General features: G+C 52.0%; 1 protein-coding gene across 4 annotated transcripts in view; it reads right to left on the bottom strand.

The window, feature by feature from the left end:
• HPSE2 (heparanase 2 (inactive)) overlaps positions 1–17,874 on the bottom strand; it is a 105,961-nt gene that overhangs the window by 6,969 nt on the left and 81,118 nt on the right. For all 4 annotated transcript variants that reach the window (XM_058841680.1, XM_058841681.1, XM_058841682.1 and 1 more), the window contains 4 exons: positions 16,762–16,809; positions 8,790–8,883; positions 6,152–6,258; positions 5,243–5,357 (listed from right to left, as the gene is read on the bottom strand). In XM_058841680.1, the coding sequence (XP_058697663.1) occupies positions 5,243–5,357; positions 6,152–6,258; positions 8,790–8,883; positions 16,762–16,809 (364 nt within the window). The remainder of the gene's footprint in view (positions 1–5,242; positions 5,358–6,151; positions 6,259–8,789; positions 8,884–16,761; positions 16,810–17,874) is intronic.

Raw genomic sequence — 17,874 nt, 5'->3', positions numbered from 1 at the left:
TACTGAGGCCACATCCCAGCAGGTGCCCCATCACCAGTCCTCTGAATCTGCTGACATATCTGCCTGGGCATCTGTTGCTTTCACTGTCCTGATCCTCTTCCTTCCTTCTCTAATGGCTACAAACACTTCATTTCACACCACTCTTTCCTGCGTTGTCTCATGCCTTTACATCTTCCTGCAGCTTTCTCTTCAAGCAAGTGGTCTACAGCAAAATTCCTACTGTGGGAGCAGCAGCCACAGGAATTGCTGCCAGGCACCAGTGGCACTGAGGGCACAGCCTGCCCAGGAAACAGGAAAGTGGTGAGTAGGATGTGACCCCTGCCTACTGCCCATCACAGCCTGGCTGCAGCCAGTGGCCTCTCCACCTTCTTGGGATCTGAGCAGATGGAGGAACAGCCAAATCTCTCTTTTGTCATCACCTCTTCCTAACAGGGTCCAGGCGATGCAGGCTACAGGAAGGGAGCAGAGTGCCAGATCAGAGGGCTTGGAAACCAAATGCAATTTTTCTGTTTCCTGTTCTTACAGAGCACCAATCCACTCTGGGAATGGTCTTTCCGTCCCACCTCATCCACAGCCCTGGGCTGGCTCTGTGACCAAGCTGGGCAGGTTTAGCACTAGCATGGTGCCTCTGGGAGATGTGAGCCATGGCTGTGTTCATCCTTCCAAGACCAACCTGCTGCTGCCGGTCCCAGATGGAGTTTGTCTCTGCCCCAGACTCCAGTGCAGGAGGAACAGTCTGGCTCCAGCTCTGCACATGTCTTGCAGCTCCAGTGGGTGGGTGCCAGAGCTGCTAGCCATAGCATGGCTTTGATCCATTTGAGAGTCCATGCATATGCACTTCAGAGACCTTTTTTCTGGTGCACCAAGAGGGAAAGGCCTCTTAACCCACTCTGACAGCAAGCAGAGTGTAGCTGCTTTAAATCTGTCTCCTTGTTCACAGATACAATGATCCTCAGAGCTAACCTGGAACTCCTGGAAGGAGAGAGGGTGCAGAAAGCAGACAATGCCTCAATCCTTGAGACATGATAGAAAGGACAAGGCAGTGGAGTGGATGCCCTGCTCAAACCTGCTTCAGGCAGTTGTGCCAAGGCTCACTGGGAGATTTCCACAGGGCACCATTTCCACTCTGCCCTTCAGCAGACCATGCTTTAGCTTGATATCTCATGGGAGAGCTTTTCCCCCTGCACACCTGACCTGCCCGGGATTTCATCCCTCCCATCTCTGGCCAGAGCAGAGGTCCTCTAACGACAGTTCCTGCCAATCCTCGCCTCTCCCACCCCTTCCCTGTCTGCAGGCATCACTCCCACCAGAGTCAGTGCTCTAGCGTGCAGGGCAGATGGGGGTGCCAGACTCCTGCGCAGCAGATTTACAGTCATCAGGAACAGCTTCCATGTGTGTGTGCAAGCTCCAGTGAACCTGCTCCCTGTCCTCACCCTTTGTCACTCCCAGACCTGTGGCCGTGTCTCTGCCTGCACGGCGCACTCTGCAGCCCGGCCCGGCCACGCTCTCCGGGACAGTGACCTGGAGCCGAGGGGGAACAGCAGCCACAGTCCTGCTCCGGCAGCTCGGCCGGCTGCGTGTGCGACTCTGCTGGATGTGCGGGTGTGCGGCTGCGGCTCCCCTGGTGCCCAGGGTGGGATTGGTAGGGGTGGGTGAGAGCCAGCCCCCGCAGCGCTGCCCGGGGAGGGGCCCTCGGGTGCAGCACAGGGGCCGGAGAGGGACCGGCTGGGACCTTCAGCTGCGATTTGCAGCTCCTCCTGCCGAGGCAGCTCCGCTGATGAGCGCACCGGGGAGCGGGGACGTGCGGCAGGCGGGAGCGGGGCCGGGGGAGCCGCTCCTGGACCTCACCCGAGGGCCCCGTGCCTCCTTGGACCTGGAAATTGGGGCGGCCCAACCCATTCCCTAGCGCGGAGGTGCTCGGGGCGGGTCAGATGGACCAAGTAGGAGCCCACGGTCCTCCCTCCTCCAGGGCAGACAGTCATGTTCTTTCCCATCGAGCTCTCCTCAGTGCTTTTGGGCGAAGCCAAGGAGGTGAAAAATCACCCGCAGCATCCAAGCATCTGATCACAGCACCACTGGGCACAGACCTTCGCACTGCTGTGATGCTTTCTCAAGGACACCATCAATTCACAGGCAATATCATATTGTCTTCTACCACCACAGCTGAGCAGACAGCCCCTGCTGTCGACTCACCCTTGATCCCTCCAGGACTTTCTCATTCTGCATATGAATCTTATATGCAGAAAAGAACTTTAAGTGTCTACCAAACTCAGTTTCTCACTGCCCATACTCATTAGAGGAAGGTCCATGAGGAGCCACAGGAAATTGAAGTCTGGTTTTCAGGTTTGGCTTTTCCATGGGGTTTGTGTTCCTCACGTCCTGCCTAGAAATATGCCCAGGTTTTTTCTCTTCGTAGATATAACCTTACAGCATTGTACATTAAAGGAGCAGGAATCAATACCAAAGATGGATAAAAAAGTGTTGAGTACCACGATACCACATGGAAGAGCACTGAAAAACATCTTTAGCATTCTGTAAGAATCTGAAGAGAAATCTCATGCCTGCCTGGGGTAAAATAAATGTATCACTTCCCTCTGGACTGTTTCAGAGAGATATTAAGGAAAAGAAATAGAGTATGTACGTTGCATGCCTGAAGTGATTCTAGAGGTACTAAATGCTGGATCAGCATTTCAAAGGCACTGCCCTGTGAAGAGTGAATATTGGTGCTGCTCCTGCCCTCCTTCCCTCCACTCCTTACTCCCACACATGTACAGGTTTAAGTGCAGGCAGGCAGTCTGATGTACCTGCAAAAAGCTTTATTTGAAGGGCTTCTCTGACTATTATACAGCTGACTGCCCAAATCACTCAGGAAGAAAAAGCACTTCAACCATATATGAAAATGTTATCTCAAAAATGACAAGGCCGTAAACCACTTGAGCTCAGAGGAGAGTGGACAGGCAATTCTGGCAACCAGCATGGGCACTCAAGCTGCCCTTGCATGGGTGAAGGACCCGGAGAAGCACACAACGACCACATCTCTTGCAAGATGTCCCAAAAGCCACGGGATGCCACTTAGGTCATGAGTCAGCTGTGTGTGGCAAACCCAGCAGACATGTGAGCGTCTTCCTAATTTCACTGGGAAGCTTCAGTGCCCATTGGCCACACTGCTGCCACTCGAGACCATCCTCTTATTGGACAAGCAGGCATCAGCAGCGGCAGGGGAGGAGAGGGAGGTGCAAAGGCTGCTATGGGGAGCCCAGGCCTGGCTCCCAGCTGTGATTGATGCCGTGGTGGTGCAGCCCTTCTCTCAGCAGGCAGCTGAGAGCTGCCTCACGCCCAGCCAGCGTGCAGAAACCTCTTTGTCATGGCAGCTAATGAGCAGATTGTATTTCACAGCGCCGCGGCCCCGCACAGGTACAGCCAGCAGCTTTTATCTTCCTGATAGCTCCCACGGGAAAGGAGCAGCCGCTAGCCTGCGGAGCAGGTCACGGCCCTGTCTTGCTGGGCTTTACGGTGTTTGCAGCTTTTAAGCCCTTTGTCGGTTTTCACCTGCCTGTGGCTCTTTGATAGCACAGGAGTGGAGGGAAAGGGGTTGTGGAAGCACCCGCCAGAGTTTGTGCAGGAGCACAGTGGTGGGATGTGGGATCAGTGCTGAAGCACATGGGAGAGTGAGGAAACAATCATGACAGCGATCGGCACCTAACTTACTGGGAGACTTCTCTTTAAAACAACAGCAAAATACAAGTTGAAGACTTCCATTGTGTTTAACAGCCTGGGGTTTATTCCTCTAACTCCTTCCCTGGCTTTGATCCCGTTCTGAACTGCACTCCTTCTCCAGCTGCTCTGGGACTGCTGCCCCACTGTGCCAGGAGAGCTGGCCATGGGTCACCCTCTGCCCCACTGTGCCAGGAGAGCTGGCCATGGGTCACCCTCTGCCCCACTGTGCCAGGAGAGCTGGCCATGAGTCACCCTCTGCCCCACTGTGCCAGGAGAGCTGGCCATGGGTCACCCTCTGCCCCACTGTGCCAGGAGAGCTGGCCATGGGTCACCCTCTGCCCCACTGTGCCAGGAGAGCTGGCCATGGGTCACCCTCTGCCCCACTGTGCCAGGAGAGCTGGCCTGCACCCATCCAGCCAGGAGCAATCCAGCGGGCCCTGAAGACCTGGGAAAGGTGGTGATGTGGCTTAGTCAGGGAAATCGGCTCTTCAGGAGAAATCCATCAAGTGCTAGCTGTGAGCTCAGGTTCATCTCAAAAAAAGCTCCAAGCCCCCCAGGCTCCCCCCAGCCTGGCCCCCAGAGCAGGCAGGTATGCTTGCTGGGAGGCTGCATGTGGGAGCAGACCAAGGTGCCGCAGGAGATACCCAGAGCAGCGCAGGCAGTGGACCATGCTCTCTTGCTCACTGGTTTGCTCTTTGGAGCCAGCCTGATGCACAGGGATGCTGTTGCAAGGATGCTGTTTTCATTGCCTGAGTAGGCAGGGCTGGCTGAGATGCAGCTTCCTCAGACTTTGCTCCCCTGCAGCCACTCCTGAGATCCCAGCACAGCATCAAGGGCAGGCTCACAGTATTAGGGCTGTGCACACCTCCAGCAAGGATCCCCAGCCCACTGGCAGTGTCTGCTGGGTCATGGACCAATAAATCCTCTCTGGGAGAGATGCAGAGCACCCAGCTGCTCTCCCAGGCTCTCTGCTTACAAGGCAGTATATTTACTAACCCCCAGAGGAAAAGGAAACCTGCTACTTTTAACAGGATTTTTTCATATGGTTTCCTTATCAACACCATGTGCTATAGAAGTTCCCCTCTGCCCACGTGTTTCTCAAGAGTGAGGGATGTTGTGGGGCACTGATAAGAGCCACAGCTCACTGTGATGCTTTCACCTTGGTTTCTAGAAATCTGAAATCCTGGCTTCCCTTGGGCCAACTCAGTATGAGCGATCCAGCTGCCCTCCCTGTCTGTGCCCCCAACTCACCAGCCTGCCCTGGAACCCCTTAGTGGTACCAGCCTCCCTCCTGTGCTACCAGCCCTGGGGCATTGGATGAAATTTCAGCTACAGGGGTATCGCTCTCCCATCTGCCTCCAACATTTGTTGTACCTGACACGAACTAACATCTCCTATTAACACTGTAAGGAACAGATCTAGAAAATTCATCTCCCAGCAGAGTTTATAGAGGCCACAAGGAGAGAATCCCCCCAAAAGTGCAAGGGGAAGCCAGCACCAGCTTGACATCCTTGGGCAGACCTACCGGTAAGGGGTTGAAGTTCTGGTCCACCAAGTGGTTGTGGCCGTGGTCGAGGAAGGAATGCCGCACCACCACGTCAATGCCCTGGCTGGCCAGCAAGCCCAGCGTGTTCAGCCACCTGGGGACAGAGGGAACAGAGCCAGGGCACCATGGGTGGAACTCTATGGGGGACTGCCTGGTCCCAGTGGCACAGCTGCTCTCATGCATCCAACCTGATCCCTGCTCCAGCACCTAAGCTGAAACCTCCAGATGGTTTTGTGAGCTGGGCATTAACTGGCTTCCACTACCCCTGCCCCAGCAAGTCTGCATGTCTCTTCCCCTGCCCCAGCTGTGCCCAACTTGTATATCCCAAACTCGTGCCTGAGCCTCTGTGTGCACCCCAATATCTCAGCCCTGTGCCCAGAGCCTGGGGTGCTCCCCCAGCCTGCCATCCCTCTGCACTCCCTGTCTGAGCAGGGAGGACCAGACCTTTGCACTGGCCTGTCTTCTCACACTCCTGGGCAAGACATTCAACTCACTGCCTGCCACAGCCCTGATGGCCCAGGCATGTCCCTGTGTTTCCCTGCAAAGCTTAGATAATCTTCCTCCATCTTTTGTGATCACAGCCAGCTCTGAATATCAGAACTGGGGCTTTGCAGCAGGATGTCCAGGCCACGGGGCTGTGCCAGTGGACAAGCCCCAGGAGCCAGGAATGGTTGTAGCTTCAAACGAGAGAAAATGGAAAGCAGAGCTGAGGAGGGGTAATAGGTATGAAATGAAGAAATTAACAATACTCAGGCTGCTAGGGAGTACTGAGGGGGTTTCTGGGCCTGGAGCTTGCCCTCTTCCAGCTGCAGCGCCTTTGTAGCACCTCAGCCTGCAGAGCCCATGGGGGTGGCAGTGCCCTGGTGCTGGCAAGGCAGCGTCACTCACAGGAACCCGGCTGCATATGAATCGGAGAGGTTGTTCATGCCTCCAGCTGAGGTCATACCAACACCTTCCAGCCAGATCTTCTTCCCTGGTGTGTACGTGTTCACTACCTGCGTGAGAGACAACAGCAGCCACAATTACTCTGGCGAACCTGTGATTTAAAGCCAAGGCATACATCTCTTGTCTCATGGGAAGGCTTGTGGAGACCTTTGGTGATGGTGCTGCTGGACAGTCAGTGCCTGCCTGGCCATGGCATGTCACTCTATGCCTTTACCTTGGCTGGGAGGTGGGAGATATTCCTCAGTCTTTCCTGCTACTGCCATATGTCCACCTGCATCTTCTGGAGCTGTTCCCAAAGGTACTCTCATGTTCCCAGTTGCAGATCCTGCTCTTCCCCTGTGCTCTCCTCATGCACTCTGTCTCACAGACTGCCCTCTCATGTCACCTTAGCTCTCCATACCCCCTTTCAAGGTGGCTGCCAGCCATGGGTAGCCCCCAGGCACCAGAGGCTCTGCAGTGTGGGAGCACTGGGCCACATACGGGAGCCACATGGATTAAAGGTGGGTGGGCACTCAGGGAGAAGGCAGTGGCATTCCTCCAGCCACAGGCAGTGAGTCCCACAGCTGAGCAGGGGCTGCTCTGCCACCTGAGAGCCCATGGCACAGGTGGAACATGCAGGCCTGAGCATGCTGGCCCACCCCTTGCAAGGCTTCAGCCGGCAGTGCAGACTCCTGAGAGATGCCAGGTGGGACAGGAGGGTTCAGATGGCCAGAGCTGCCCTCTCCCAGCCTGAACAACCTTCAGCGCCACACCCTGTCCCCTCTCCTGCAATCCCACTTCTCCAGGCTGGGTGACAAGCTCCCAAGACCAGATGTCTGCAAACCCAGCGGCTCCAGGAGCGCTCTGCGCAGCCTGATGGATCCTGCCCCATTAGTGAGGAGTGCTGGAATGTGCTGGATGGACTGGGATCCCTCAACGATGTTAAATACGCCAGCTCTGGGCTGCCTCCCACTCACAGCCTGTGAGAGTCGACAACCCTGACTGAAGCCCCAGAGGTGTTGGCATCCTGCCTGTAATTATCTAAGCCCGCCACCTTCCCCGGTCGGAGAGGAAGCAATAAAACAGGGAAGTGGACAAGTCCAGCTGCTCTAATCAGCCCCGGCAGGATGCACGGACTCAGAGCCAAGCTGGAGGCTATTAGCACCCAGTGCTGTGCTTTTGCTCAGCCACACTGGCATTCCCAGGAGAGCCTTCCCCAGCCCTGCCCTGTGCAGGCCAAATTCTGGCCCATGGCTGTGAGGGTTCCCCTAAACTGCACCAAGAGCAGCTCCTTGCTGCTTCTGGTCTGGGAATGGATGGAGGCCCACTCCATTCCCAGCAGGTTCTGACTCGCAGCAGAGGTGGGACACGTCACCACTTTTGGCAGGCTATTATACCTCTGGGGGCTGGGTCAGCTGGTGTCTCTTGCTTGCCCCACAGTGATTCCACTATGCCATGCCTCCCCCACAGCAGGAATATCATCCACATACATGGATGACTCCCAGCTTGTGCCAGAGGGCTCAGCAAGTAGCTTCTCTCCTCCAGCTTCACTGCACTGACCCTCTCATCCCCTTTCCCAGGGCCTCTTTGAGTTGTTTACTCACTCTATGGTTTCTCCCCTCAGGAATTACAAGTGAGACATTGTGGTGAGCGGTAAGATTTGAAAACCTAGACAAGACAGATAGATAGACATCTCTTCTAGTCCCTAAGGCCTTTTGTGCTCACTAGATGTTCCTTATTTCTTCCAGGACTGACATCTGAGTGTGTCAGTCTCAGCCCTGGCCCCTCTATCAGCCAAAGCAGGGGGACCCTGCAAAACCCCTGCCATGTATCCCATTGTTAGAGATTGTTAGGAGCTGGGTCCCTGGACCAGTGAGGAAAAGAGCACTCACGAGCCAGGCAGAGCCATGGACTCTCACACCACAGCCCAGCAACAGTTGGGTTTTTTGACACAGTCAAAACATGATCATCAGGGAAAAAAGGACACTAGTTCATAACAGTCACAATTCTCCTCCAGTGAGAATCACTCTGGGAATGCAACTGTCACTACTCTGCAAGCAGCATTTCCAGGCACTGTGAGCAAGTGGGGCGAGATGTGGTGGTAGGATCCCCCTCCTGAACAGACATGGCACCTGCTATGCCCAGGAAGGTTTGGTCCCACCTGCCTGCTCGCTCCTGTCCTTGTTCTGGGGAGCAAGTCCAGTTTCATTCTCATTACATGCTGCTCCCTTCAAGAACAGACAGATGGGAGACTCAAGCCAGTCAGCTGCCTCAGCAGGGCTTTGCACGGTGTTTGCTCCTGCCGTGTGCATCCAGCCTGTGTCCCAGCACACCAGCACAGCCCACGCTGTGCTGCAGCCTGTGGCCACTTCCCTCAAAACCCACCACACATCCCACCCTGGGGCCGGGCTTTCTGCTGCCTGGAGTTTCACCCCGTGCCCTGAATGAGAGCTGGCTGCATTTTCACTGGGAGCACAGGGCCCAGCAGCCCTCTCCCTGCCCACCCCACCCCAGCTCCCCCAGGAGTGTGTCAATGCTGAGCCCTGGCCATGAGGCAGGCGTGGTGTCCCCTCACCCCTGCAGACTGTTTGCACTTGCTCACCTTCTGGATTTTCCTGATCTGGTCTGAGAGTGTGTCCAACAGGCGTGTTTTCAGGAAGTCTGTCACTTTGGCCACCCGACCATCAATGTAGTAACTGGAAGGAAAATAAGAAGACAAGGTCAGACAGCTGAAAGTATCTCTGCCCCCAAACCACATCCTCCTGTTCTGCTGCTGTCCCATACCAATAAGCTCCCTTTGCTCTAGGGGAGTCCCTGCTTGCACCCTGTCCTATCCTGGCCCTCTGGTCATGCCTGTGAGGCAGATGCCTCAGTCTCCAAAACAGGATGTAAGGTGGACATACCCTGAACACTGAGCATCCTGCACTTCAAGAACCATGGGAAGTTTTGCAATTTCTTAACTTTAGCTGGAGAAACTTTGGGGGCAGTATTCTAAAGGCTGGGAGCAAAATGCCCCTGCAAAGGCTTTGGAGCACTCTTGTACAACCTGCACCTTCCTTGCTTGCTCTTCCTGAAAATTCCACAGCTCAATCTCCCTGTCAAGAAATGTTGTGGCTGTTATCAGTGGAGGAAATCCTGCTCTCACAGAAATACCTCCTGGCCTATGAATGCCACAGAGTTTCCCATACAAGGGGCTGATTCCTGCTCTCCATGTGCTTGATTTTATGAAGTACAGCTACAGTGCTGCCCATAATGATGTGAATCATCTGTCTCTAAGTGTGAGAGGAAGGCTCTGAAATGTCTCACTGCTGTCTCCTGGCTCTGGGACATTCTGTGCTGACTGCACATACCCTGTGCCTAGAGGTAGTCCCAACCTGCTCCTCCTGAGGAAGAGTTTTGGGCTGTCACCCCTCCTTCATGCAAAGAGAAATGGCAGCCCTTGTACATCTCCCAGGGGCTCCTGCCAATCTTGCAGGGAACAGATGCCTGCTGCAGCATGCACTGGCATATCCCTGGGCCAGCCCTTTTCCTGATAAATAGGTTTTGCAAGAGAAACTTTACAAACCTTCTCCTAAATCTGCATTGTGCATCAGCCACTCACCACAGCAAGCCCCAGAGTATGTCAGAGCCATGTTGGGGGGATGGAGGTTCCCAGGAACAGCAGCAGCTCTGGCTGGGGCTGGTGGGGCTTAGTCATTGCCTCCCATCTCTCACAGGATCTACATCCACTCAGATTTCACCAGAGTTACACAGACCCTTCTCCCCCCCTGCAGACCTCAGTGCAGCTGTGGGTGCTGGGATGCATAACAGGCCTAAGACCTGGGCTCTGGAGAAAGGTGCATTCACCTTTCCAGGGCTGCTTTCTCCATGACATGCATCTCATCTGCACCAGTGAGCAGCTGTAGCAGTGGTGGTGGCTGTTTCACTTGGGTGCTGGAATGCAGGAGCATCCTCAAAGGATGCTGTGGGCTAGCCCAGCCTCAGACAGAGCACCTGGCACATGTGCAACATGCACAAGTGCTTGGAGAGGATTTTTGTGTCTCCCCACTCCAAGTCCCTAACTGTCCCAAAGCAGAATTCTATTACAGGCTCAACTTGCAAATGCATTCAACGAGAGGAACCTCCTCTGTCAACCCTCCCCTGGGTGTGCAGTCCCAGCTGTGTCCCCAGAGGAGCACGGGAACATGCCAGGCACACCCCAACACTGTGTGACCTGGGCAAGGAGGCAAGAGGCATTTCTGTATATCCATGGTGACTGGAAGGTGCTAAGGGCAGAGATAATCTCCAGGGAGAATTTAGGAAGTGTTCAAAATCATTCCGATCACTTACACACTATTGAACCACTGGCTGCTGGGAGGAGAGCAGATCTGTGAGCAGCAGGCGGTGGTGGGGTTTACACAGATTACTTTTTAAGACAAAATTACAAAGCAGTGTTCTCTGGGGATGGCAGATGTTTGGATTTTAGCACTGCACTTAAAAACGGAACAGAAATGACTTTTTCAGACTGCTGTGGACTAAAAACCCCATCACCTGGGCTGAAAACTGGCTGAAAGACATAAAAAAAGGGTTTAATTCACAAGGAAAAGATGGAGTTAGGTAGACTTCAATCTGTGTATGACCCCTCCAATGCATCAGGTTTTCTGCAGGGTTTAGCCCCTTGCCCAATATGGTCCCAGAACCCAGGATAAACCCCTTGGAGAGCAAAGACAAGCTTGCACCTCCTCATCACCTCACTCAAGCACAAGGTGTGCTCTGACATGCAGCACAACTACCAAGGGGAGAAGACCAGCAGCAGACCCAGAGGAGCCTCTGCTCCCCCAGAAATCACATGGAGGCAGCCTGGGAAGGTGCTGTTGTGCTCAGCCCAGAGCGCCATGGTCACTTTTTTTTTTTTTGACACCTTCATTAATAACCCAAATAAACAGAGACTGGTAGAGGCATGAAGGCAGAAATTAATTATCAGTAATCATGCTTCAGTATCAAGAATTCTTGGTAGCATATTTCCTGGTGGTGAAGAGGGGAACACTTCAGCTTTGGGTGTGTAAACAGAGCAGGAAGACAATTACAAGCTTCAGTAAAATGGGAAAGGATCTCTTGCAAATCTGCCTGGGAAGTCCTCAGATGCCAACAAGTGGTTTCATCCTCCTCAGTCTAGGAAAAAGCGAAAATGGCACCAGTTGCACAAGGCTTGTGAGGAAGAGAGAGGAACTGAGGTCTGTGCTGATACCTGGCTTCAGGTTGGGTTTTCAGCTTGATCTTATTGAGTTAAGGGCACTTCCTTTTGGCAGCTTTAACTGTCCATATAGGCAGTATAGAAATCCACAAAATGCAAACAACTGTCAGGCCTTTAAAGCAGGAGAAGAGCTCTTTAGGCATGGATTATTCCTTGGAGTAAAGGCTGCAGCTTTGCTGATATTAACAATGACTCAGTGCACTTGACTTAAAAAAAAAGAAAACAACAACCTAAAACAGTCACAACTTTTCAACCTCCAAAAAATCCAGCAGCAGCTGCAGAGATATCCAGCACTGACAAATACCTCCCCAGGCAGCTGACCTGAGCCAGCCCCGGGGTCCATGGCACTCACGTCCTCCTCTGCTAAGTCCAGCAAGGAGGTGAACGGACAGACCCTCCCCAGCATGAGCAGGGGTCTCTGTCAGCCACGACTCTGCAGAGCACATGTAGCTCTTGGACAAGCTGTTTGTCTCCAACACAGGCTGACAGTTCTTCCAGTGGGCTCTGGGTATGGAACAGCAACAGAAATTGGCCCTGAAGCCTACGAAACATCAGCATGCACACAAGGAGCACTGACCATGCTGTTTCTCTTAATTCAGGACAGAACAGATATGAGAGCTGGGCTATATATATATATATATTTATAGAGCTGGGCCATTGTATCCCCTAGTTTGATGCCACCATCTCTAGGAACAGGCAGTCTGCAAGAACATGAGAAAAGACAGCCAAGAAAAAGAGAGATCTAGCAACTAAATCCCAGATGAAACATACATCTTGAAGCAAAGGCCATGTACATCTACTTTTGGGTTCCCCATTATACTTTGGATGCCTTTTATACAAAGCTGAGACAAATTCTCCCCCCTCCACTTACATTACCCCGTTTCTAAAATCATCATTTGACTATGCCATAGAAACCCAGGATGGGATCAGTGCACTTTGCAGAGAGAGATGTGACTGGGCTGCTCCAGAGGTGGCCAAACCAGAATGGTGTGGGGGAAGGATTCAGCCAAGGGCTGGGCAAGAATTTATGCCAGTGCTAGGAAATGAACCACCCCAATTCCTGGCCTCCATCCTTGGATGGAAATGTATGAGCTGAGAACAGTAGTGAGGCAGGGCTGAACACAGAAATGCCCTTGTTCTTGAGCAGGCTGCAAGGCCAGGCTGCACACAGCTCCCCACTCCCTCCCAGAGAGGGACAGTGCCAGGCACCAGAGCACTTGAGTGATTCAGGGGATGGCTACATATCTCTGTCCTCTCACCTCCAAGTCTAGTGTTTACATTTAAAATGGTTTTCTGGCAAAATCCATGATTTGCTGCATGGGACCATAAGCACTGTACTGTGTTTAATGAAGGCAATGCACTGACTTCTGGGCAGCTGGTTTCACTTACATCCTCCTTCATTGTAAAGAGAAACCTTTGCCCCTATTATCTGACCTCTTCTTCTGTTGCAGTTAATTACATTAAAGCCCACTTCCCAAAGCTCAGGAATTTCCGGATCTACTTTGTTGCCTGCTGCTACAGGGAGAGTCTGCTTGGAATTAGGGCACCCTCCTGCCAGGGATGCCGAGTAGGGCAGATCCTCATGGTCAGCATGACACCCTGCTGCCACTGCAGCTGTGAAACTGAGACACCTCTGCTGACCCGCGGCCCTGAGCTGTGAGCATCTTCCCGAGGAGAGGGTGTCCGCAGCGCGGGACGCGGGGCAGCCACGCCGCTTCTCCTGGAGAAGGGATGTAGGATGTGAGCTGCCCCTTCCAAAGACCTGCAGGCACAGATGAGAGGTGCTGCCCACCTGCAGCCAACTAATAAATGTATTGGTGAAGAGTGACTGGGGGTTGTTCTCTGGCCCCAAAGGCACAACTCACACCCACGCTTTTCTCTACCTGTTCCACCACTGGGAGCTGTCCCTGGCCTGTGCCATCTCCCCAGCCTTGCCCTGGCATTGCCTGGAGATGTGCTGCTGGCCAGGGCCATGTGCTGCCAGGAACTGTTCCTTCCATCAGACAGTGAAGAGGATTGCAAACCCGTGGGCAGAGCTGTGCCCTGACCAGGTTTATTTGCAGGTTGTAGTGGGTTTGGCTTTAAAATCACCACACAGGTGCAAATGGATCAGAGGCTCCTTTCTGCAGCCCCTTCCTTCCAGCCTGTGAAGACACTGCACTCAGAGTGCTCACAGGAGCAGGCTGATGTGAGCTCAAATATACACCCTTATATATACACCCTTGTATATACACTGGTATATATACATAGATATATATATATATATTTACCTTTGGGAAATCTGTCCTGTGCTACTGCTCAGTAGTAGATGAACATCTCCCCCTGAATACTCAACATGACTTGGCCAGAAGACATGTCACCCAAACCAAGCCAGGCAAAACCATTTTAAGCAACGTCTCACGCATGCCTGTGTGGCTGGCACCTCTGATTTGCCACATAGGACAAGTGACTTTGTGTCTTGGAGGAGAAGGTGGCATTCTCCAAGAAGCCGCAGGGACAGATGTCTGCTGGTTTTGAAGATGCAAACATTTACTTTCCCCATAAGTATTAGGGATTTGTGTTTCAGAGGCAGCATTGCATGAGGATTTTCCCATTAAATGTGACAAACTTGGAGGTGCGCGCAAGACTTCAAATGGAAATCCAGTTGTGCAGACTGAGAGAGCGTGCCCAGGGATGCAACTGGGCACAGCTGCAGGTTTAAGCAGACAATGAATCTTCACCATGTGTGAGGACACCAGCACAGAGCAAAGAGATGGCTGTGGGGAGGATTCTGAGCAGTGGAAACCCACATCCAAAGGCTGACAGGGTCTGCGTTTCCTCATAACCAAACATAACAATCTAAATCACCAGAGCAATGCCAAAGCTCTTGGAGCCACTGTCACACCCTCCTTTAGAGGAAATTCCCTGAGCACTTTGAAGCCATTCACACATCCCTCTCCAGCAACACTTTACTTCTGAAGAGGGAGGCACACATGCTGAGTTTTGTTATGTATCTAAGTGAAACCATATTCAGTTGAGTGAGTGAGACTCACTGGTGAGCGGCTTATTTCTACCCAGTGTCACTTTTCTATCAATTATATTTCAGATATATTCTGTTTTCACACAGAGAATAGGGCTTCTCGCAATATATTTCCTTCTCAATTCCCTTTCTGGATTGAGCACAGACTTTTCAAAGGAATAACAGATTTGACAAATTTATAACCAATATCCCAGGAGAACGTTAGGGTTTGGAACTGAAATACTCATACTTGAAATTAGACAGCAGTTTAGTTTCCTGCTAATAATTTTCTTCTTGGATACAAAGGAACTTGTTTTGTTTTGTTTTGCTGTTTGGAGCAGAAGGATGAGACACTGTTTTGACATTTATTCATAAACAGTACAGAAGCCCAGCTCAGAGCTGTGGCCATTGCCAGTCCTCACAATCACATACAATTGCTATCTCCAGAGCTGCAAGCCCTGGCTGGGGGAGAAGCAGAAACACTGCAGTGGAAATGGGTCAGCAGGCAGCAGCTCAGCCCTGCTGACCCTTGTGGGGAGCTGCACCAGCCCTCCCAACCACAAGCTTCTGCTTCAGCACCAGACCTGACAAGCACTTCAGACTGATCCTACAAGAAAAGGTTTCAAGGCAGCCATGCAGGCAGATTCCCTGCACACCAGATGAAACTCCACATCTGAAGCCTGGAAGATTGTTCCTTCAACTCATCCAAGGGCTTGGCCCAGCCATCAAGCCCTGTTGCAGAAAGCAAATTCCTGGACTAAGTAAATGAGATCAGCACATCGTGTAATCATGAAAAGCAAATTCCCAGATGAGACATAGATCATCATTGCACAGCATGAGCCTGTAAGTAACACAAATCCTGCTCCAATTCCTCTGCTACCCCACTGTCCCCCTTGCAGCAAGCTGCTGCTGCCTGGCAGGGAATGGAACTTACAGGTTGCTGGTCATGTCTGGTGCTATAAACCCCTCTAAGATGCCAGCAGTTGCATCTGCAGAAGCCTCTGAGGTTAACATGCTGACACAGAGACCATGGGTGCACTTGCAAGAAAACCTCGTGTGTTAAACCCCCCTGAGCTCTACTTGAGAGCAGGTCTCCAAAGGGCCTTTACAAGCCTCACTAGTACACTTCAGCAAAGCAGCCCAAGCACCTCCTGGAGGGTCATTGTGAAGAATCAGCTTGGGAACAAGACCTGTGGGCAGCATATTCAAGCACACCCTGGAGCTGAGACCCTGGCTCCCATGCTCAGGCCAGTGTGCTGTGTGGGAAGTATAACCCAACATGACAGCAAAACCACTTTTTCTGAGAACAGAATGGTCTCACCATAGTTTATTCCCTCCAGTGAATACTTGTCTCTGAAACATGTCCTTTCTGTGGTAGAGGAGAGTCCTGCTTGCTCCACAAAACCTCTTGTATCAGTTTTGGTGGTCAGTGCTGTGCTTGTATGGTGCCTCACCTTTGCACTGGTGTTTGCAGTCCCACTGCAGAGAGCCACAGCCTGCAGGGGAGCCTACCTCTGGCCACAGCACGCAAACCAGGCCAGGTGGAAATAAAAGGAACAAAAATGTTTTTGGATTTTCCCTCAAATAAGAAAACCTCTCCCTCCACATGGCACTTGTGGGACAGTGCCACAGCTCAGAGCTTTCTTTGCTCTTCTGAAATGTAGCATTTGTAGGACCAGGAGGAAGAACAGGTCACAGCATCTCTCTCAGCCTCAGCTGGGCCAGGATCTTGGATGTTCATCCCCTTTTAACTGATACCTGCTGCTGGGGCTCCACCTGCATGTAGGACACAGCTGTGTGTCTGTGGACACCCTGACAAAGCAGAGTGGGGGCTCGGGCATTATGTGTTCACCATTGGACTGAGGTGCCTCTCCCTTGTGTGGACAAATCAGTTTAGATTCAGGCCAGTGGGCATGAGGAGACAGTGATTGGGGTGAAAGGAAAAGGGCTTTCAGATAGTCCCATACATCTGTGGCACGTGGCTTTTGTCTCCTTGTTATTCCTACCCAGGCCACCCCTGGAGCTGCCTATCCTGCCAGCTGCCCCTGGAGACTCAGCAGTCCAGTTCAGGGCTCTGTTTCCAGCAATCTGGCAGGCCAGGTTTGCAGGCAGTGGGATTTTTATCCTATGTTTCAGCTACAGAGGTAAAGGTTATTACATCCACTCCCGTGATTGTTTGAGAAGCTCAAGGAAGAAGGGCAGAGCCCCCTTCACCTGATTAAGTTCAGCAGGGCAGAAGAGGTTGCTGTAGCACATCTGCCCCTTTGACACATCAGCTCTGTTCCCAGCATCTGTGATCACTGCACTGGGTGTTGGAAAATAGAAGGAATGGTGAATACCTACTGTTGCCAGGTAACAGCATCCACCGTGCCACCAGCCACCTTCATGAACCTGTGAGAAACAGAGGAAGAAACCAGATAAGCCCAGTGTTATCACAGGGGAAATCCTAAAACAAACAATGCTCACCCTACATCACGAGATACCAAAGGTGACTACTGTACCCACAAACACTTTCTAATGATGCCTTTGTGTCCTTAAATAGAAGGAATAAATTCCTCTTAACACAAATGCTTGTAGGAAGCACAGCTGAGAATAACAAAGTGAAACCAAACCACCAGCAGAGCTCTGGCCATCATTTTAGAGCAGGTAGGGAGAGCTTTTGGAAAACAACAACCTTTCAGGAACAGGATCTTGAGGTATATATTAAGTTCTGTGACTTTAACAACACTAAACAGCAATTAAAGAACATGTTTTAAATGTCCATCTTAAAAGGAGGTACTTCTTAGCCCCCAATATGTATTTAATCTGAGGAACTCTTTGCTGGGCTTCAAGCAAGGACTGGAAAATGGAAGAAAATGGAAGTAAAACCCAGCAAAGCTATTAGATGCAAAAATGCCACCCCCTGCTCAGGAAGCTCCTGATGAAGGGAGGAAAAGCTGGACTAATACTGTTGAGTGCTTTCTATTTTTTGACTCTTTCTTTGGCACTGGCTATTAGCAAACTGATGGGATTCTGACCTAGGTTTTGGTTTATTCCATTCCTATGCCTCACCACAGCACTTCCATGGACAAGGTTGAAGTCAGTGATATATGGCTATTATTCTCCTGATGGCTTCTGACCTGACTAAGAAAATACCTCTTCCAGACAGCTCCTGTTTGAGTCAGACTTGAGGCCACACAGGTCCACCTGCTCACACTGCCAGTCCCCAAACCAAAGCAATTCCTAATCTTGGGCACCACATGCAACCACACAGGAGGAGCTGGTAGCTGCAGTGGTGACTCCCTGGCTCCCCAGCCCAGCAATCCAAAGAGCATTTAGGAAAACTGCAGCTCCCACAAGGAAGCCCAAGCAGTTCTAATATTCCTATGCTTAGGGGCACAGATATGGAAACACAGAAAGGCTTGCTCCAACTGGACGTGCACGTTGTCTGTGCAGGAGTGCAATGTGCACTGTGTG

The sequence above is a fragment of the Poecile atricapillus genome, chromosome 6, assembly GCF_030490865.1.
Source record: "Poecile atricapillus isolate bPoeAtr1 chromosome 6, bPoeAtr1.hap1, whole genome shotgun sequence".
Classification (NCBI taxonomy): Eukaryota; Metazoa; Chordata; class Aves; order Passeriformes; family Paridae; genus Poecile; species Poecile atricapillus.
This window is presented reverse-complemented; position numbering and strand designations above follow the sequence as displayed.